General features: G+C 44.1%; 1 protein-coding gene across 1 annotated transcript in view; it reads left to right on the forward strand.

The window, feature by feature from the left end:
- Positions 1–22,319, forward strand: part of LOC120022010 (CUB and sushi domain-containing protein 3-like) — an 803,421-nt gene that overhangs the window by 545,264 nt on the left and 235,838 nt on the right. The window contains exons 26-31 of the mRNA XM_038965812.1: positions 653–855; positions 1,156–1,347; positions 2,013–2,151; positions 6,519–6,706; positions 7,054–7,248; positions 7,767–7,883. Coding sequence (XP_038821740.1) covers positions 653–855; positions 1,156–1,347; positions 2,013–2,151; positions 6,519–6,706; positions 7,054–7,248; positions 7,767–7,883 — 1,034 coding nt within the window. The remainder of the gene's footprint in view (positions 1–652; positions 856–1,155; positions 1,348–2,012; positions 2,152–6,518; positions 6,707–7,053; positions 7,249–7,766; positions 7,884–22,319) is intronic.

Genomic DNA, 22,319 nt, shown 5'->3' on the forward strand with positions numbered 1-22,319 from the left:
TCAATGTAGTACCAATACAGTACTAATATCAATGTGGAACCAATACAGTACTAATATCAACGTGGAACCAATACAGTACTAATATCAATGTAGAACCAATACAGTACTAATATCAATGTAGTACCAATACAGTACTAATATCAATGTAGTACCAATACAGTACTAATATCAATGCAGAACCAATACAGTACTAATATCAATGTAGAACCAATACAGTACTAATATCAATGTAGAACCAATACAGTACTAATATCAATGAAAAACAAACTGTGGTGTGTTTGTATAAGAGATTCAGTGATTTTACTTGATTTAAACCCCTTTTCCCTGTGAGGAGCAAAGGTCATCCACAAATGATCTCCTACGAACTCTGTTTTTGGGCATATTTCTCAAGTTCCATTATTACCTACCATTATTACTCTGTTATTCTGTGATTTATTGCAGGTAATTTATTGCAGCCTAGGGTTGCAAAATTCCACCAACTTTCTCAAAATTCCTGGGTTTTGCAGAAATCCTGGTGGGAGGTATTTTCCTGATTACAGGAATCTTCCAACCAGGATTTATGAAAACAAAAATAGAATTTAGTGAAAGTTACCAAGAACTGGTATTTGCATCCAAACCTAAATGACAAATTTTATACCTCCTCGTCCCTCAGTCTGCAGTTCCTGGCCTTCGACACAGAGGCGTCACATGACATTCTGAAGGTGTGGGACGGTCCTCCTGAGAATGAGATGGCCCTGAGGGAGGTGTCTGGCTCTCTGCTTCCCGAGGGGATACACAGCACCCTCAACCTGGTTACCATCCAGTTCGAGACTGACTTCTACATCAGCAAGTCCGGCTACGCTATCGAATTCTCAAGTGAGTAGTTTACTGTTTGTGAAAAGTCTTTGAAGTGTATATCTTCAAAAGCAAGGATACTAGCTGTGTCTGTTTCATACAGTCTGGTAGAGTGTACAGGTTTGGGTTATTCTCTGAAATGTTATTGGGCTCAGACATTGTTGGTTATGTGTTTTGAAGGTCGTTATGAAGGATACTGCAACACTCATTAAATGTCATGTCAACATAAAGGTGTTATGAATGTCTATGTATGTAATCGTCAAAGTGATTGCATAAAGCCCCTGCATAGATTTGGTTCCCTCCCTGTGTTGTGCCTGCCAGGTTCGGTGGCCACCGCCTGCAGAGACCCGGGGGTCCCCATGAACGGCAGTCGTAATGGGGACGGACGAGAGCCGGGTGACACTGTCACCTTTCTCTGTGACCCTGGGTACGAGCTCCAGGGAGAGATGAAGATCACATGTATTCAAGTGGAGAACCGCTACTACTGGCAACCCAGCCCTCCTGTCTGCATAGGTGAGTGCTTCAATTACAGGTAGAGCCAGGGGGTTGTATTAAGGTGAGTACTAACAGGGACTCAGACCATGCTACTCATCCCCAGCCTCCTAGCCTGCTAATTAACATTTTGAATTAAGATCCCTGAGTGTTGCCAGAACCTGCTGGCACCAAGCAGCACTTGAGCTCTAGAGATGACTGACTGTCATCGCTCTCCAACCGTTTTGAACGAGGCAAAACATTAAATTAATATAAAATTATTGGAAGCAGATCCGAAGATCTCTCTCACTTTTCAGAGATAGTGTGCTTATAACGAAACCTCAAGGATTCTTGTCAACTCCTGATCACGGGTGTCTTGTTTTAATGTGGCTTTATAACGTCTGCTCTGTCAAAACTAACTACATCAGTTACTGTTATGGTTTAAAAATTCCATTAACTTTCCCAAAAATTCCCAGGTTTTCTGGAAATCCTGTTTGGAGGATTTCCCAGGTATTCCCTTTCAACCAGGATTTTCTGAGAACCTGGTAATTTTAGGAACGTTACCGGAATTTTGCAGCCCCAAACACCAGTAAATCTCCACAGAATGACATGCATTTTTCCCTGTGGTATATAACAGAGACAGTTCATGAGTGTCAGAGTCAGACAAGTACATGTTACCTTTTCTCACTTCTCTTCTTCTCTTTCAGCCCCCTGTGGAGGAAACTTGACTGGATCCAACGGCTTCATCCTGTCTCCCAACTTCCCCCACCCCTACCCCCACAGCAAGGACTGTGACTGGCTAATAGCTGTCAACTCGGACTATGTTCTATCGCTGGCCTTCGTCAGGTAATAGATGCTAGTTTCCTCCAAAGTGATTAAGGCCTACTCTTCCTATCAGTTCCACTACATGCACATACACACACACACACACACACACACACACACACACACACACACACACACACACACACACACACACACACACACACACACACACACACACACACACACACACACACACACACTCTCTCTACACCGCCACCAAGGTGGACATTAATGGCCATTTTGTCACGACCAAGGGCGTGAGGTGATTATACAACGGTAACTGCTGACCGTTATCACTATTATATTAAGATGCAGTTCATGTCTTGGGCGGGTAATTAGCTACCCCAGCTGGACTTCCATGCTCACTTTGTCAGTAATGAACCCATAGTTGGCCTTCCTCAGCTCCCCACTTTAAGGTGCTGTATCAAGACGTCCCAGCCTACGTTGACTGATGCAGACACTTAATGGAAGTCAAAAAGAAGAACTTGTGTTTCACACCTAAATAGTCCCGTTAATTGCGTCCATTTTTCATTTCACCTTTGGCGGCCGCAAGGGCTGTCCCCTACAGACAGAGGTCAAAGGTCAACACAGGGTTAAGTTTGACTGCCGGTAGGGTACACATTGTGGCGTAAAGCTAACAGATGTTACCGCTGCTGCTGCTGTAAAGGCCTCTAAGTTAAACCTCTAACTTAAAGTTGTGAAATGAGGCCGCCCTCTGCCTCTCCCCTACCAATAGCTAGCTATCTCCTCCTGTTCCTCTCTCTGCCTCTCCTCTACCAACAGCTAACTAGCTCCTCCTGCTCCTCCCTCTGCCTCTCCTCTACCAGCAGCTAACTAGATCCTCCTGTACCTTCCTCTGTCTCTCCTCTGCCAGCAGCTAACTAGCTCCTCCTGTACCTCCTTCTGCCTCTCCCCTACCAGCAGCAAGCTAGCTCCTCCTGCTCCTCTCTCTGCCTCTCCTCTACCAGCTGCTAGCTATCTCCTCCTGCTCCTCCCTCTGCCTCTCCCCTACCAGCAGCTAGCTATCTCCTCCTGCTCCTCCCTCTGCCTCTCCCCTACCAGCAGCTAGCTATCTCCTCCTGCTCCTCCCACTGCCTCTCCTCTACCAACAGCTAGCTATCTCCTCCTGCTCCTCACTCTGCCTCTCCCCACCCAACAGCTAGCTATCTCCTCCTGCTCCTCACTCTGCCTCTCCCCACCCAACAGCTAGCTATCTCCTCCTGCTCCTCCCTCTGCCTCTCCCCTACCAACAGCTAGCTAGCTCCTCTTGCTCATCTCTCTGTCTCTCCTCTACCAGCAGCCAGCTAGCTCCTCTTGCTCGTCTCTCTGATTCTCCTCTACCAGCAGCTAGCTAGCTCCTCCTGCTCCTCCCTCTGCCTCTCCCCTACCAGCAGCTAGCTTGCTCCTCCTGTACCTCCCTCTGCCTCTCCCCTACCAACAGCTAGCTAGCTCCTCCTGCTCTTCTGTCTGCCTCTACTCTACCAGCAGCTAGCTTGCTCCTCCTGCCTGAATCAAAAGGGTGACATACATACCTGTCCGTTGGCAGCCCGTGCTGTGCCAGACACGAGGCTGTGGAATATGAATCGGGGGGCTGTGTGTGTGTTTGTGCGTGTGTGTGTGCGTGTGTGTGTGTGTGTGTGTGTGCGTGTGCGTGTGCGTGTGCGTGTGTGTGTGTGTGTGTGTGTGTGTGTGTGTGTGTGTGTGTGTGTGTGAGAGCGAGAAAGAAAGAAAGAAAGAAAGAAAGAAAGAAAGAAAGAAAGAAAGAAAGAGAGAGAGAGAGAGAGAAAGTGAGTTAACGGTACCACCTTATCCGCAGCCACTGCTGTTGCTTAGGGTTGGAATGTTGAGGCTGCAAAGCTGTCATCAAGGCAAAGGGTGGCTACTTTGAAGAATCTCAAATATAAAACATATTTTGACATGTTTAACACTTTTTTGGTTTGTACATGATTCCATATGTGTTATTTCATAGTTTTAATGTTTTCACTATTATTCTACAATGTAGACAATAGTAAAAATAAAGAAAAACTCTTGAATTGGTAGGTGTCCAAACTTTTGACTGGTACTGTAGATCTCACGACAAGGGACATTTATTTTTGTTAACAACATGCTAAGTAGACAAATGAGCTGTTTCCTGTTTGTCACAATCAAAATGACACTGTCTGATAATGTATAGTCTATTGTTGCATTCATTAGCCTTGCTATTAAAAGCGTAGTGTTTTATACTCAAGTTGAAAGCTAGTCACTGCAGTGATGATGACACAGCAGTTTTCAAGCGACCAGTATCGGGCAGCCATTTAGGCTCCACCAGTTAGACAGTTTTTGTCTTTCGTGTAAAGTGAGCTCTGCTCTCTTCTCATTTGAATGGTCTTATCCCACAACACAAGGGAGTAAATAACACAGTGGAATAGTGGCTTTTTGGCAGTGGGACGGTGGTACTGAAGCTCAACCAGGGTGAAAAGCCTTTTCTTCTGTTCCGTCTCGCAGACTTCCATTACACACTCCATTACTGACACCATTCTCTCCCAAAAAGACATGAAATATGTACCCAATGGAAATAGAGAAAATTGAATAATAATATATTGTAAAAAAAGGGACCCAATGCATTGGCAGGGTTAGCATGATAAAGAGTAAGGGGCCTTGCACCTAGCCCTGGGGGACACCGTTTGTATCTGCAGCAAAGTAATGTTATATTGTAAAAAGTGACCAAATGCAATTGCATTGGCAATGTGGTAAAATGTAGGTTTCATTGTCATTGTTGCCAAATTGGGTATTATCATTGCTACATATTCAATTAGTAACCAAGCTAATTGTTTGTTGAGTGACAGCTCCAGAGGCTAAGAGAGAGAGAGAGAGAGATCTGAGCACATATGGTTATCAAAATGTAATTACTTTATTAATATGGTGTAGAGCAGGAGTTTTTTCCCCCTATGTTTGGATTGCTATTATCTTACAATGAGCCTTTAGCTTTAGATACAGGCTCAATGAAGTGTGGCCGTATCACTTAGCATACTCTTTCAGAAATATATAAAAAATACACCTCCCAATCTCTCTTATGTAAATTAGCTTCCCTGATATAGAAATATGTGCGTATGTTAATCTTCACACACACACACACACACACACACACACACACACACACACACACACACACACACACACACACACACACACACACACACACACACACACACACACACACAAAAAAACATACACACACACACACAGTCATTCTCGGAGATGCGGAGCATGGCAGTGAGCAGATGATAGTCTCTGTTTTGTGGTGAGTTCCCAGCTCAAAAGGATATGTGCCTCATCTTTGACTATACCAAAGCAATTACACTCCCTGGGTATTTATATTACCTAGCGTTAGTGTCCTCCCACAACAGCGATAAGGGTAATGAATATAGCGCTAGCAAGCGTTAAAGGGGGATATCATGGTGTTGTCTGGCTCTCCAGCCCTGATCCATAGAGAGAGGTTACGGATGATTTGAGGAATCTATTCATTAGCGTCTGTGGCATTGGGTAGACGCTGGCATCTGAGGCATCTGCCACTGTGTGTCAACGTGTGAATCGCGGGGCCTTTTGAGTGTTGTCGGTAAACTCCCACCTCGACCGCCCGTCAGAGAGGCCATGAACACAGAGAGTTGTTTCTAGTGTGTCATTTCTACCTACTACTGTATACTGCACACAGACAGACAGATCATTTCTACCTACTACTGTATACTGCACACAGACAGACAGATCATTTCTACCTACTACTGTATACTGCACACAGACAGACAGATCATTTCTACCTACTACTGTATACTGCACACAGACAGACAGATCATTTCTACCTACTACTGTATACTGCACACAGACAGACAGATCATTTCTACCTACTACTGTATACTGCACACAGACAGACAGATCATTTCTACCTACTACTGTATACTGCACACAGACAGACGTATTGAAACCCAGCTCAGCAGAGAGACAGATCATTTCTACCTACTACTGTATACTACACACAGACAGACGTATTGAAACCCAGCTCAGCAGAGAGACAGATCATTTCTACCTACTACTGTATACTGCACACAGACAGACGTATTGAAACCCAGCTCAGCAGAGAGACAGAGATCATTTCTCAAATATCACCCTCCTCCAGATATGGCTTGATGGGGGATTCTGGGAAGATTTTATGATCTGACTGAATTGGATTATAGTCTTTGATCTGATTTCTCTCTCTCCCTCTCTCAACCCCCCCCTCCCCCTCTCTTTCTCTCACTCTCTCTCTCTCAACCCCCCCGTTCTCTCTCTCTTGCTCTCCCTCTCTCTCTCTCTCTCTCTTCGCATCTCTCTCTCTTTCTCTACCCCTCTCTCTTTCTATCCATCCCTTTCTCTAGTTTCAGCATCGAGCCTAACTATGACTTCCTGTATATCTACGATGGGCCAGACAGCAACAGCCCTCTGATTGGCAGCTTTCAGGACAGCAAGCTTCCAGAGAGGATCGAGAGCAGCTCCAACACCATGCACCTGGCCTTCCGCAGCGACGGTTCCGTCAGCTACACCGGTTTCCACCTGGAATACAAAGGTAGGACGCCGTCATGCTCTCTTAGATTCTTAGATTTCAGTTTTCTCTTAGAGGGAGATTCCTTCTTAGCTGTAAGGTCTAGTGCCTCTACCAAAGTCAGAAATGTACATTGTTTACTATACATTTTTGCATATGCATAGTTGAAGGAGAATCCAAATGCTTTCTATCTCTAGATTATACTGTCAGCAGGGGTAGATGTTTTTAGCAGTTCAATGATGCGTTTGGTTAGACTCTTCTTTACTCTGATCAACATGAAACTCCCTCCATGTCTGTGTTACCTGCTTGCATCTCCAGTTCACACTACTGTTAAAGGTTATTCCTCATGTGTATTTCTACCCCCTCTTTAGCCAAGCTGCGTGAGTCCTGCTTCGACCCAGGCAGTGTGATGAACGGGACCAGGCTGGGCAGCGACTACAAGCTCGGTTCCACCGTGACGTTCTACTGCGAGCCGGGCTATGTTCTCCAGGGCTATTCCACGCTCACCTGCATCATGGGGGACGACGGCAGGCCTGGCTGGAATAGGGTTCTACCCAGCTGTCAAGGTTTGGAGCATACCATCGTACCTGTTTTATTATTTATTATTTATTAACCTTTATTTAACTGTTGAAGCTAGAGATATGGACATTGCTGTGTACTATCACAAAAATAAAATAGGATAAGAGCGTCTACTAAATGACTAAATTGTAAATGTAAAATGTCAGTGGGCAACCACAATTTTAAATATAGTTAGCATATTTACTGAGCCGGGGGAGGGAATCCAATACAAATGTGGGAAGGAAGGAAGGAAAGAAAGAAAGAAAGAATAAGAAGAATCCAAGGATTGGATTTAGTAGCCAGTCTAAAACAATCAATATGGCTTACAGCACACATGCAAGCACACAGAAGATAACCGTAAGACTAGACTGCTAAGCTGTTTGTGTAATCCTTATGTGTGTTCCATCCTGGTCTTTTCTGGGCAGATGTCGCTTGGCCAATGTATTGAATAAATGGGTCACATGTTCCCTTCGAAGGTCAAAGCAGGTGTTGAGCTCTGCTCTGTGTGTCTGTGTGTTTCCTCCAGCACCGTGTGGGAGTCGTTCCACAGGGTCAGACGGCACAGTGCTGTCTCCTAACTTCCCCCGCAACTACACCTCAGGACACAGCTGTGTATACTCCATCTCCGTGCCACGAGAGTTCGGTAAGGACACCGTATAAACTCATACTTTTGTTGGAGAGACATTTTGGTGTGAAATAAGCTCAATGTGGTATGAATTAATGTGGTGCAAGTTTTTTTGGGGGGGGTATACTTAATTAAAACTACAATAGCAGTCTTCTTTGATGCATTTTTTAAAGCCAAATACCAATGTTGAAAGAATTCAACGTATCCATCAGCTCTTTTGGAAAATTGTACCTTTTCATCTTGATATAAGGCTACAATTTGACGGAATAGGAATATTTGAACACAGACCTCTGCTGTATAAATATTTTAGAGTTCTTTATCCAATTTCATTCATTCATCAGTATTAGTCCCTCATGGGTAGCTACAGGAAAGCCTTCAGGGCAGGTGCTTTATTAGGATTCGCTGAAAGTTGTGTGGGTTCAGACACAGCAAAGTACAGCTCACCTGTAACTAAGCAACGAGCCATCGATTTTCTGTCACGCGAGCCTTTAAAAGCGTTTTGATGGCATAAGGACTTGTCTCGCAAGAGGGTGAGATATAAATGGCTGCTTTTACACAGGCAGCCCAATTCTGATATTTTTTTCCACTATTTTGTCTTTTGACCAATCATATCATATCTTTTCACATCAGATATTTTTTCAGAGCTGATCTGATTGGTCAAAATTGAGATGTTTCAGCATTCTAGCCTGTTATATCTCAGTGTTACATTGTTTTAAGAAGGTCATAGCAAGGATCATTTAGCTATTTGATTTATAATTTTTTGACCCCTTGAAATATCCCCCCAAAAAGTATTTCAGTGTGGCCGCAGAACATGTACTCTATACATTTCAGCACCCTGGACAGCAACCATTGGGCTGTCTCTGAGGGGTGGTACCTTGGACAGATCTACAAATGGCACCATATTCCTACATAGTGCAGCCTATGGGCCCCGGTCAATATTTTACTCTTATCCAGTTAACTCATGGGGGCTATTATAAGCCCCACCACCATTAGTTTATGAATAATTGAGCTTCTTTTTAATTTCTTTTAATATAAAATAGTTGATTATGTATGCCAAACACAATACAGATTTAACTCCGGTTACACAGTTTTGCTCACACAGTGGGGGGTAATGGGAAGGATTGGTGTGAAGATTACTCCTCATTTCTATCCCTCTGTATGACCCAGTCCTGTCAGTCCTCTAACTCTGAGTTCACAACACTGCTCTCTCAAACCCAGAGATATCTATTTAAAAGGAGTGCATTTGTTCTCTAAAGCCGGATACAAAAAGCCTAGTGTGGATTTGCTCAAAGGGGATTGACTCCTCGACAGCCCTTCTAAACACACACAAAGAGTGTGTGTGTGTGTGTTTCGTGTGTGCATGCCAGTGTGTGTTTGTGCACGTGCCCGCGTGTATGTCTTATGATACCAACACAGTATAGTTATAATGTAATAAATATCAATCTCAAAGAATATGATTTGATGAAGACGTTGTACTTGAAACCTTCAGTCTGAGTAAATAATGTGAAGGAATGTTTGACAGAATGTACTCTAACATACATTCATTTCTATATTAAAATATGGAAGCGTTGTCTGAAATGAACTAGCTAGCATATCTCCGTCATTATGGATTTTAAGGTAGAAGTATTTACAAACAATGTCATCTAAAGTCTGCCAGCATTTATGAGAGAAGTAATAAAATATAAAAATATACATTTTGCTGCCACAGTACACAGCATGACACAACACATACAGATGACGTCGTAAGTTTACATACACCTTAGCCAAATACATTTAAACTCAGTTTTTCACAATTCCTGACATTTAATCCTAGTAAAAAGTCCCTGTCTTAGGTCAGTTAGGATCATCACTTTATTTTAAGAATGTGAAATGTCAGAATAATAGTAGAGAGAGAATGATTTATTACAGCTTTTATTCCTTTCATCACATTCCCAGTGGGTCAGAAGTTTACATACACTCAATTAGTATTTGGTAGCATTGCCTTTAAATTGTTTAACTTGGGTCAATCGTTTCGGGTAGCCTTCCACAGCTTCCCACAATAAGTTGGGTGAACTTTGGAGCATTCCTCCTGACAGAGCTGGTGTAACTGACTCAGGTTTGTAGGCCTCTTTGCTCGCACGTGCTTTTTCAGTTCTGCCCACACATTTTCATGGTACCTTCAGGCGTTTGGAAATTGCTCCCAAGGATGAACCAGACTTGTGGAGGTCTACAAATTTTTTTTCTGAGGTCTTGGCTGATTTCTTTTGATTTTCCCATGATGTCAAGCAAAGAGGCACTGAGTTTGAAGGTAGGCCTTGAAATACATCCACAGGTACACCTCCAATTTACTCAAATTATGTCAATTAGCCTATCAGAAGCTTCTAAAGCCATGACATCATTTTCTGTAATTTTCCAAGCTGTTTAAAAGCACCATCAACTTAGTGTATGTAAACTTCTGACCAGTGATTTATAAGTGAAATAATCTGTCTGTAAACGATTGTTGGAAAAATGACTTGTGTCATGCACAAAGTAGATGTCCTAACCGACTTGCCAAAACTATAGTTTGTTAACAAGAAATGTGTGGAGTGGTTGAAAACGAGTTTTAATGACTCCAACCTAAGTGTATGTAAACTTCCGACTTCAACTGTACATGGATGGGACAGTACATCTGTACATCACAGGCTGGGAGCAGCAGAGGAGCTGGTGCACTCAGGGGTAAAGTGCCTTTCTCAAGGGTGCAATGGCAGTAGGTAGTATGCAGGATATTGAAGCCGGTAACACTCTCTGCAGATTTCCCCGCAGGTAGCTCGGGGGTTCATACCATGTTTTCTGCAGTAGCTTTGGGTTAGACCTAACAGAAAGCTTCTCTTTCCCGAAACACAAATTACATTCACCAACCTCACTACTCACTGGACCCTTATGATCACTCGACTAAGCATGCCTGTCCTTAATGTCAATATGCCTTGTCCATTGCTGTTCTGGTTAGTGTTTATTGGCTTATTTCACTGTAGAGCCTCTAGCCCTGCTCATTATACCTTATCCAACCTTTCAGTTCCACCACCCACACATGCGATGACATCACCTGGTTTCAATGATGTTTCTAGAGACAATATCTCTCTCATCATCACTCAATACCTAGGTTTAACTCCACTGTATTCACATCCTACCATAACTTTGTCTGTACATTATACCTTGAAGCTATTTTATCGCCCCCAGAAACCTCCTTTTACTCTCTGTTCCGGACGTTCTAGACGACCAATTCTCATAGCTTTTAGCCTTACCCTTATCCTACTCCTCCTCTGTTCCTCTGGTGATGTAAAGGTGAATCCAGGCCCTGCAGTGCCTAGCTCCACTCCTATTCCCCAGGCGCTCTCTTTTGATGACTTCTGTAACCGTAATAGCCTTGGTTTCATGCATGTTAACATTAGAAGCCTCCTCCCTAAGTTTGTTTTATTCACTGCTTTAGCAGACTCTGCCAACCCGGATGTTCTAGCCGTGTCTGAATCCTGGCTTAGGAAGAAAAATTCTGAAATCTCCATTCCTAACTACAACATTTTCAGACAAGATAGAACGGCCAAAGAGGGCGGTGTTGCAATCTAGTGCAAAGATAGCCTGCAGAGTTCTGTCCTACTATCCAGGTCTGTACCCAAGCAATTTGAACTTCTACTTTTAAAAATCCACCTCTCTAAAAACAAGTCTCTCACCATTGCTGCCTTCTATAGACCACCCTCTGCCCCCAGCTGTGCTCTGGACACCATATGTGAACTGATTGCCCCCCATCTATCTTCAGAGCTCGTGCTGCTAGGCGACCTAAACTGGAACATGCTTAACACCCCAGCCATCCTACAAACTAAGATTGATGCCCTCAATCTCACACAAATTATCAATGAACCTACCAGGTACCATCCCAAAGTCGTAAACACGGGCACCCTCATAGATATTATCCTAACCAACTTGCCCTCTAAATACACATCTGCTGTTTTCAACCAAGATCTCAGCGATCACTGCCTCATTGCCTGCATCCGTAATGGGTCAGCGGTCAAACGACCTCCACTCATCACTGTCAAACCCTCCCTGAAACACTTCAGCGAGTAGGCCTTTCTAATCGACCTGGCCGGGGTATCCTGGAAGGATATTGACCTCATCCCGTCAGTAGAGGATGCCTGGTTATTTTTTTTAAATGCCTTCCTCACCATCTTAAATAAACATGCCCCATTCAAGAAATTTAGAATCAGGAACAGATATAGTCCTTGGTTCTCTCCAGACCTGACTGCCCTTAACCAACACAAAAACATCCTATGGCATTCTGCATTAGCATCGAACAGCCCCCGTGGTATGCAACTTTTCAGGGAAGCTAGAAACCAATATACACAGGCAGTTAGAAAAGCCAAGGCTAGCTTTCTCAAGCAGAAATTTGCTTCCTGCAACACAAACTCAAAAAAGTTCTGGGACACTGTAAAGTCCATGGAGAATAAGAACACCTCCTCCCAGCTGCCCACTGCGCTGAGGACAGGAAACACTGTCACCACCAATAAATCCACTATAATTGAGAATTTCAATAAGCATTTTTCTACGGCTGGCCATGCTTTCCACCTGGCTACCCCTACCCCGGTCAACAGCACTGCACCCCCTACAGCAACTCGCCCAAGCCTTCCCCATTTCTCCTTCTCCCAAATCCAGTCAGCTGATGTTCTGAAAGAGCTGTAAAATCAGGACCCCTACAAATCAGCCGGGCTAGACAATCTGGACCCTTTCTTTCTAAAATTATCCTCTGAAATTGTTGCAACCCCTATTACTAGCCTGTTCAACCTCTCTTTCGTGTCGTCTGAGATTCCCAAAGATTGGAAAGCAGCTGCGGTCATCCCCCTCTTCAAAGGGGGGGACATTCTTGACCCAAACTGCTACAGACCTATATCTATCCTACCCTGCCTTTCTAAGGTCTTTCGAAAGCCAAGTCAACAAACAGATTACCGACCATTTCGAATCCCACCCTACCTTCTCCGCTATGCAATCTGGTTTCCAAGCTGGTCATGGGTGCACCTGAGCCACGCTCAAAGTCCTAAACGATATCCTAACCGCCATCGATAAGAAACAATACTGTGCAGCCGTATTCATTGACCTGGCCAAGGCTTTCGACTCTGTCAATCACCACATCCTCATTGGCAGACTCGATAGCCTTGGTTTCTCAAATGATTGCCTCGCCTGGTTCACCAACTACTTCTCTGATAGAGTTCAGTGTGTCAAATCGGAGGGCCTGTTGTCCGGGCCTCTGGCAGTCTCTATGGGGGTGCCACAGGGTTCAATTCTTGGGCCGACTCTCTTCTCTGTATACATCAATGATGTCACTCTTGCTGCTGGTGAGTCTCTGATCCACCTCTACGCAGACGACACCATTCTGTATACTTCTGGCCCTTCTTTGGACACTGTGTTAACCTTTACCGAACCTCAACCCCGTATCCGGGATCACCCCCCACCCCCCACACACTGATTAGCATAGCTAGCATAGCTTCACAAGTAGATAGTAGCATCTAAATATCATTAAATCACAAGTCCAAGACACCAGATGAAAGATACAGATCTTGTGAATAAAGCCACCATTTCAGATTTTTAAAATGTTTTACAGGGAAGACAAAATATGTAAATCTATTAGCTAAACACGTTAGCAAAATACACCACTATTCTAACTCCATCAGTTTCTTACTCCTTCAGGTGCTATCACCAATTCGGCTCAACTAAGATATTGATAGCCAATAACCTATAAAAAAAACCATCAGATGACAGTCTGATAACATATTCATGGTATAGGATAGTTTTTGTTAGAAAAAAGTGCATATTTCAGGTAGAAATCACAGTTTACAATTGCACCGACCATCACAAATCGACTAGAATTACTAGATAGAGCAACGTGTATGACCAATTTACTCATCATAAAACATTTCATAAAAATAGACAAAGCATAGCAATGGAAAGACCCAGTTCTTGTGATTTCAGACCATATTTCAGATTTTCTAAGCGTTTTTCAGCGAAAACACAATAAATCGATAAGTTAGCATACTACATGTGCAAACGTTACCAGAGCATCGATTCCAGCCAAAGAGCGCTATAACGTAATCACCGCCAAAAGATATTAATTTTTTCACTAACCTTCTCAGAATTCTTCCGATGACACTCCTGTAACATCATTTTACAACATACATATACAGTTTGTTCGAAAAGGTGCATATTTAGCCATACAAAACCGTGGTTACACAATAAAAATACTAGGAAATCAAGCCTCAATATGTCTGACGTCATCTATCAGAGTGATCTAGTTTAATTAAAAGCTAATCATATACTTGACTAAAAAATACAGGGTTGACAGGAATCGAAAGACAAATTAGTTCTTAATGCAACCGCTGATTTACATTTTTAAAATTATCCTTACTTTTCAATACAGGGTTCGCCAAGTGAAGCTATACCAAAGCTATACCAAACAAAATGGCGAAATATGCGTTTAAAATATTTCGACAGAACAACAATTTATCATATTAAATATTGCTTACTTTGAGCTGTTCTTCCATCATATTCTTGGGCAATGTATCCTTTCTATGTTATAAACGTCTTTTGGTCGATAGATGTCCTCTGTCCTTCGAAATATCCACTAACGATCGAACGGGACACCAAAACGTGTCCAAAGTTTCAGAGTGCACAACAAAGAAATTCCTCAAAATCGCACTAAACGGATATAAATTGCTATAAAACGGTTTAAATTAACTACCTTATGATGTTTCTAAGTCCTATATCGAATTAAATTACAGACGGATACATTTCAAGTTGATAACCGAGCCTGTGAAAATGGCGTCCGGAGGTCCCATCCTGCGTAAGGGCGAGCGTCGAAAGGGGGGCTACTCTCACTCCTTGGTGTTTTATAACCTCTGAGAGCTACCTAGAAGGCCCATTCCACTTCTCATTGGTTACTGACATCCAGGGGAAGGCGGGTGCAGTTCGTGTCGTTCCATAGGATAGACAGAGACCTTAAAAACTGATCTGAAACCAGAGCTTCGCTCTCAGACCTTTCACTGTCTGTCATGGATTTCGCTGTAGAAAGTGTTCTGGGTCACCCACAGACATAATTTCAACGTTGTATGAAACTAGAAGGTGTTTTCTATCCAATATAATTAATAATATGCATATTGTACGAGCAAGAATTGAGTACTAGGCAGTTTAATTTGGAGACGACAAAATGCTAATTCGGAACAGCACCCCCTGTAGTCGCAAGAAGTTAACAACCCTCCAGACGAGCTTCAATGCCATACAACTCTCCTTCCGTGGCCTCCAATTGCTCTTAAATACAAGTAAAACTAAATGCATGCTCTTCAACCGATCGCTGCCTGCACGGTTCTGACTTAGAATATGTGGACAACTACAAATACCTAGGTGTCTGGTTAGACTATAAACTCTCCTTCCAGACTCACATCAAACATCTCCAATCCAAAATTAAATCTAGAATTGGCTTCCTATTTCGCAACAAAGCATCCTTCACTCATGCTGCCAAACATACCCTTGTAAAACTGACCATCCTACCGATCCTCGACTTCGGCTATGTCATTTACAAAATAGCCTCCAATACCCTACTCAATAAATTGGATGCAGTCTATCACAGTGCCATCCGTTTTGTCACCAAAGCCCCATATACTACCCACCACTGCGACCTGTACGCTCTCGTTGGCTGGCCCTCACTTCATACTCGTCACCAAACCCACTGGCTCCAGGTCATCTACAAGACTCTGCTAGGTAAAGTCCCCCCTTATCTCAGCTCGCTGGTCACCATAGCAGCACACACCTGTAGCACGCGCTCCAGCAGGTATATCTCTCTGGTCACCCCCAAAACCAATTCTTCCTTTGGCCGCCTCTCCTTCCAGTTCTCTGCTGCCAATGACTGGAATGAACTACAAAAATCTCTGAAACTGGAAACACGTATCTCCCTCACTAGCTTGAAGCACCAGCTGTCAGAGCAGCTCACAGATTACTGCACCTGTACAGCCCATCTATAATTTAGCCCAAACAACTACCTCTCCCCCTACTGTATTTATTATTTATTTATTTTGCTCCTTTGCACCCCATTATTTATATCTCTACTTTGCACATTCTTCCACTGCAAATCTACCATTCCAGTGTTTTACTTGCTATATTGTATTTACTTCGCCACCATGGCCTTTTTTTTGCCTTTACCTCCCTTATCTCAGCTCATTTGCTCACATTGTATATAGACTTATTTTTCTACTGTATTATTGACTGTATGTTTGTTTTACTCCATGTGTAACTCTGTGTTGTTGTATGTGTCGAACTGCTTTGCTTTATCTTGGCCAGGTCGCAATTGTAAATGACAACTTGTTCTCAACTTGCCTACCTGGTTAAATAAAGGTGAAATAAAGACAAGATGAATAGATCAATAGAGCCAGAAATAGATGGTAGATGGAGAAGTTGGTTCCCAAAATGGGAGGTTTTGCTGTGCTGTCTAATGCATGACAAACAGGGAGCTAACAGGGAGCCATGATTCAGTGATTTCATTGGATTTCCATTTGAAGGTAATAGGTGTCATGGATATAAACATAAACAATAATCTTTAGACAATTTATTTTGTGAGCCGTGTCATTATCTGCCATTCGTTTTGATTGACCTGATCCTTGATCAGTGTGAGCATTGCATTCTGGACATAAATCACTGGTAGAACATCATTAGCAAGGGACAAGAGAGGAGAACACACACACACACACACACACACAAACAGATTATTACAAGGTGCAGGCTGTCTTTGGAACATGTGGCTCAATACTAACGGTAGAGGGGCAGATTTCTCACTTCACACCAGGAAACTGGAACTAATAAAGTCATTGCAACCAGCTTCGTCGTCTGGGACAGTTGCTCAAGTTTTTAGGGGGGTGAATCAGCTTTAATATTGCCGATAGATTGTGGGTTCTATCAATGTAGTTTAGTTTTTAGTTTCATTTATTTGCACCAAAGAAAACAAGTGATAAACAATAATATAGATTTTTTTTTAAGTCTAATTATAAATGGTGTGCAGGTGTGGTTGGAAGCCCAAGGGCTTATATGAAAACCACACCACAAAAATAACTATACCACAAAAAAAGATCTACTGTACAATACATAAGTATCAAAAATAAAAAAGGTTTGTTAAAGCAGATAACAAAACCTGCTAATTATAAATTGATAAATAAAATGATCAGTAATCAGGAAAAAAAAAACAGTATTTGTTTTGTTTAATTAAATGTGTGTGTGAGAGTGAGGCTATATGGAGGAGATTACTAAGTAGTTTGGTTTATAAGGCTGACCCCCAGTCTTCATGGAGGAGATTACTGAGTAGTTTGGTTCATAAGGCTGACCCCCAGTCTTCATGGAGGAGATTACTGAGTAGTTTTGTTCATAAGGCTGACCCCCAGTCTTCATGGAGGAGATTACTGAGTAGTTTGGTTCATCAGGCTGACCCCCAGTCTTCATGGAGGAGATTACTGAGTAGTTTGGTTCATAAGGCTGACCCCCAGTCTTCATGGAGGAGATTACTGAGTAGTTTGGTTCATCAGGCTGACCTCCAATCTTCATGGAGGAGATTACTGAGTAGTTTGGTTCATAAGGCTGACCCCCAGTCTTCATGGAGGAGATGACTGAGTAGTTTGGTTCATAAGGCTGACCCCCAGTCTTCATGGAGGAGATTACTAAGTAGTTTGGTTCATAAGGCTGACCCCCAGTCTTCATGGAGGAGATTACTGAGTAGTTTGGTTCATAAGGCTGACCCCCAGTCTTCATGGAGGAGATTACTGAGTAGTTTGGTTCATAAGGCTGACCCCCAGTCTTCATGGAGGAGATTACTGAGTAGTTTGGTTCATAAGGCTGACCCCCAGTCTTCATGGAGGAGATGACTGACTAGTTTGGTTCATAAGGCTGACCCCCAGTCTTCATGGAGGAGATTACTGAGTAGTTTGGTTCATAAGGCTGACCCCCAGTCTTCATGGAGGAGATTACTGAGTAGTTTGGTTCATCAGGCTGACCTCCAATCTTCATGGAGGAGATTACTGAGTAGTTTGGTTCATAAGGCTGACCCCCAGTCTTCATGGAGGAGATGACTGAGTAGTTTGGTTCATAAGGCTGACCCCCAGTCTTCATGGAGGAGATTACTAAGTAGTTTGGTTCATAAGGCTGACCCCCAGTCTTCATGGAGGAGATTACTGAGTAGTTTGGTTCATAAGGCTGACCCCCAGTCTTCATGGAGGAGATTACTGAGTAGTTTGGTTCATAAGGCTGACCCCCAGTCTTCATGGAGGAGATTACTGAGTAGTTTGGTTCATAAGGCTGACCCCCAGTCTTCATGGAGGAGATGACTGACTAGTTTGGTTCATAAGGCTGACCCCCAGTCTTCATGGAGGAGATTACTAAGTAGTTTGGTTCATAAGGCTGACCCCCAGTCTTCATGGAGGAGATTACTGAGTAGTTTGGTTCATAAGGCTGACCTCCAGTCTTCATGGAGGAGATTACTGAGTAGTTTGGTTCATCAGGCTGATCCCCGGTCTTCATGGAGGAGGTTACTGAGTAGTTTGGTTCATCAGGCTGACCCCCAGTCTTCATGGAGGAGATTACTGAGTAGTTTGGTTCATAAGGCTGACCCCCAGTCTTCGCTTGAAGTTATTGAGTTGACTATGTGAGGTGAGACAGTGGGGAGGGTGAAGGTTATCCCAGTATCTTGTGTTATATCTCTTCATTTCAGAATGAACCTGGAAGGATCCTTCGAAGGGTTAGCTAAACTGTCTGGGAGGTATGAGCATTTGTAGATGAAAGGGCATAATTGGTGTACATAAATAGACAAGATATTGAGTTTCAAAGGTGCAGATGGAGCCAGGTACAGTTGAAGTCGGAAGATGGCACACATACTCAAATCAAATCAAATTGTTTTGGTCACACACACATGGTTAGCAGATGTTAATATGAGTGTAGAGAAATTCTTGTGCTTCTAGTTCCGACAGTGTAGTAATATCTAACAAGTAGTCTAACAATCCCCAACAACTACCTAATACACACAAATCTAAAGGGGTGAAAGATGATATGCACATATAAATATATGGATGAGCGATGGACGAGCGGCATTGGCAAGGTGCAATAGATGGTATAAAATATGGTATATACATATGATATGAGTAATGTAAGATATGTAGACATTATTAAAGTGGCATTATTTAAAGTGGCTTTGTTTAAAGTTACTAGTGATCCATTTATTTAAGTGTCCAGTGATTGGCTCTAAATGTAGGCAGCAGCCTCTCTGAGTTAGTGATGGCTGTTTAGCAGTCTGACGGCCTTGAGATAGAAGCTGTTTTTCAGTCTCTCGGTCCCAGCTTTGATGCACCTGTACTGACCTCGCCTTCTGGATGGTAGCAGTGTGAACAGGCAGTGGCTCGGGTGGTTGATGTCCTTGATGATCTTTTTGGCCTTCCTGTAACATCGGGTGCTGTAGTTGGAGTCCATGGAGTCATGGAGGGCAGGTAGTTTGCCCCCGGTGATGCGTTGTGCAGACCGCACCACCCTCTGGAGAGCCTTGGTTTTGGGTGACAAGCCACATTTATTTAGCCTCCTGAGGTTGAAGAGGCGCTGTTGCGCCTTCTTCACCACACTGTCTGTGTGGGTGGACCATTTCAGTTTGTCTGTGATGTGTACGCCGAGGAACTTAAAACTTTCGACCTTCTCCACTATTGTCCCGTCGATGTGGATAGGGGGGTGCTCCCTCTGAAGTCCACGATCATCTCCCTTGTTTTGTTGACGTTGAGTGTGAGGTTATTTTCCTGACACCATGCTCCGAGGGCCCTCACCTCCTCCCTGTAGGCTATATCGTCGCTGTTGGTAATCAAGCCCACTACTGTTGTGTCATCAAACTTGATGATTGAGTTGGTGGCATGAATGGCCACGCAGTCGTGGGTGAACAGGGAGTACAGGAGGGGGCTGAGAATGCACCCTTGTGGGGCCCCAGTGTTGAGGGTCAGCAAAGTGGAGATGTTGTTCCCTACCTTCACCACCTGGGGGCGTCAGAAAGTCCAGGACCCAATTGCACAGGGCGGGGTTGAGACCCAGGGCCTCCAGCTTGATGATGAGCTTGGAGGGTACTATGGTGTTGAATGCTGAGCTGTAGTCAATGAACAGCATTCTTACATAGATATTCCTCTTGTCCAGTTGGGATAGGGCAGTGTGCAGTGTGATGGCGATTGCATCGTCTATGGACCGGTTGGGGTGGTATGAAAACTGAAGTGGGTCTAGGGTGGCTGGTAAGGTGGAGGTGATATGATCCTTGACTAGTCTCTCAAAGCACTTCATGATGACAGAAGTGAGTGCTACGCGGCGGTAGTCATTTAGTTCAGTTATCTTTAACACGTTAACACGTTTAAATGTTTTACTCACGTCGGTCACGGAGAAGGAGGGGGGGCAGTCCTTGTTAGCGGGCCGCGACGGTGGGACTGTATTATCCTCAAAGCAGGCAAAGAAGGTGTTTAGTTTGTCTGGAAGCGTGACATTGGTGTCCGTGACGTTTGTTATCAGCCATATTCCCAGACCTCTTTCCATGGTTAAATGTGGTGGTTCGCGCTTTCAGTTTTGTGCTAATGCCGCCATCCATCCACGGTTTCTGGTTAGGGTAGGTTTTAATAGTCACAGTGGAGACAACATCTGCAATGTACTTCCGTATAAACTCACTCACCGAGTCAGCATATAGATCAATGTTGTTCTATGAGGCTGGCCTGAACATATCCCAGTCCGCGTGAGCAAAACAATCTTGAAGCGTGGATTCCGATTGGTCAGACCAGCGTTGAATGGTTCTAGTCATTGGTACATCCTGCTTGAGTTTCTGTCTATTAGATAGAGTCCAGTGAAGTTCCTTGAGGGCCGTCTTGGTGTCTGCTTGAGGGGGAATGTACACAGCGGTGGCGTTAACTGAGGAGAATTATCTTGGGAGGTAATATGGCCTGCATTTGATTGTGAGGAATTCTAGTTCGGGTGAGCAGAAGGACTTGAGTTCCTGTGTGTTGTTATGATCATACCATGAGTCGTTAATCATGAAGCATACACCCCCGCCCTTCTTCCCAGAGAGGTGTTTATCTCTGTTGGCGCGATGCATGGAGAAGCCCGGTGGCTGACCTGATTCCGACAACATATCCCGAGAGAGCCATGTTTCCATGAAACAGAGAATGTTACAATCTCTAATATCCCTCTGGAAGGCAACCCTTGCTCGAATTTCGTCTACCTTGTTGTCAAGAGACTGGACATTGGCGAGTAGTATACTCAGGAACGGTGGGCGATGTGCACGTCTACGGAGCCTGACAAGGAGGCCGCTCTGTCTGCCCCTTCTGCGGCGCAGTTGTTTTGGGTCGGCTTCTGGGATTAGATCCATTGTCCTGGGTGGTGGTCCAAACAGAGGATCCGCTTTGGGAAAGTAGTATTCCTGGTCGTAATGTTGGTAAATTGACGTCACTGTCACGCCCTGACCTTAGAGATCATTTGTATGTCTCTATTTTGGTTTGGTCAGGGCGTGAGTTGGGGTGGGCATTCTATGTTTTGTGTTTCTATGATTTTCTATTTCTATGTTTTGGCCGGGTATGGTTCTCAATCAGGGACAGCTGTCTATCGTTGTCTCTGATTGGGAACCATACCTAGGTAGCTTTTTTTCCCCACCGTTCTTACATTTACATTTACATTTAAGTCATTTAGCAGACGCTCTTATCCAGAGCGACTTACAAATTGGTGCATTCACCTTATGATATCCAGTGGAACAGCCACTTTACAATAGTGCATCTAAATCTTTTAAGGGGGGGGGGGGGGGGGGGGTTAGAAGGATTACTTTATCCTATCCTAGGTATTCCTTAAAGAGGTGGGGGTTCAGGTGTCTCCGGAAGGTGGTGATTGACTCCGCTGTCCTGGCGTCGTGAGGGAGTTTGTTCCACCATTGGGGTGCCAGAGCAGCGAACAGTTTTGACTGGGCTGAGCGGGAACTGTACTTCCTCAGAGGTAGGGAGGCGAGCAGGCCAGAGGTGGATGAACGCAGTGCCCTTGTTTGGGTGTAGGGCCTGATCAGAGCCTGAAGGTACGGAGGTGCCGTTCCCCTCACAGCTCCGTAAGCAAGCACCATGGTCTTGTAGCGGATGCGAGCTTCAACTGGAAGCCAGTGGAGAGAGCGGAGGAGCGGGGTGACGTGAGAGAACTTGGGAAGGTTGAACACCAGACGGGCTGCGGTGTTCTGGATGAGTTGTAGGGGTTTAATGGCACAGGCAGGGAGCCCAGCCAACAGCGAGTTGCAGTAATCCAGACGGGAGATGACAAGTGCCTGGATTAGGACCTGCGCCGCTTCCTGTGTGAGGCAGGGTCGTACTCTGCGGATGTTGTAGAGCATGAACCTACAGGAACGGGCCACCGCCTTGATGTTAGTTGAGAACGACAGGGTGTTGTCCA

Source organism: Salvelinus namaycush, chromosome 27, assembly GCF_016432855.1.
Source record: "Salvelinus namaycush isolate Seneca chromosome 27, SaNama_1.0, whole genome shotgun sequence".
Classification (NCBI taxonomy): domain Eukaryota; kingdom Metazoa; phylum Chordata; class Actinopteri; order Salmoniformes; family Salmonidae; genus Salvelinus; species Salvelinus namaycush.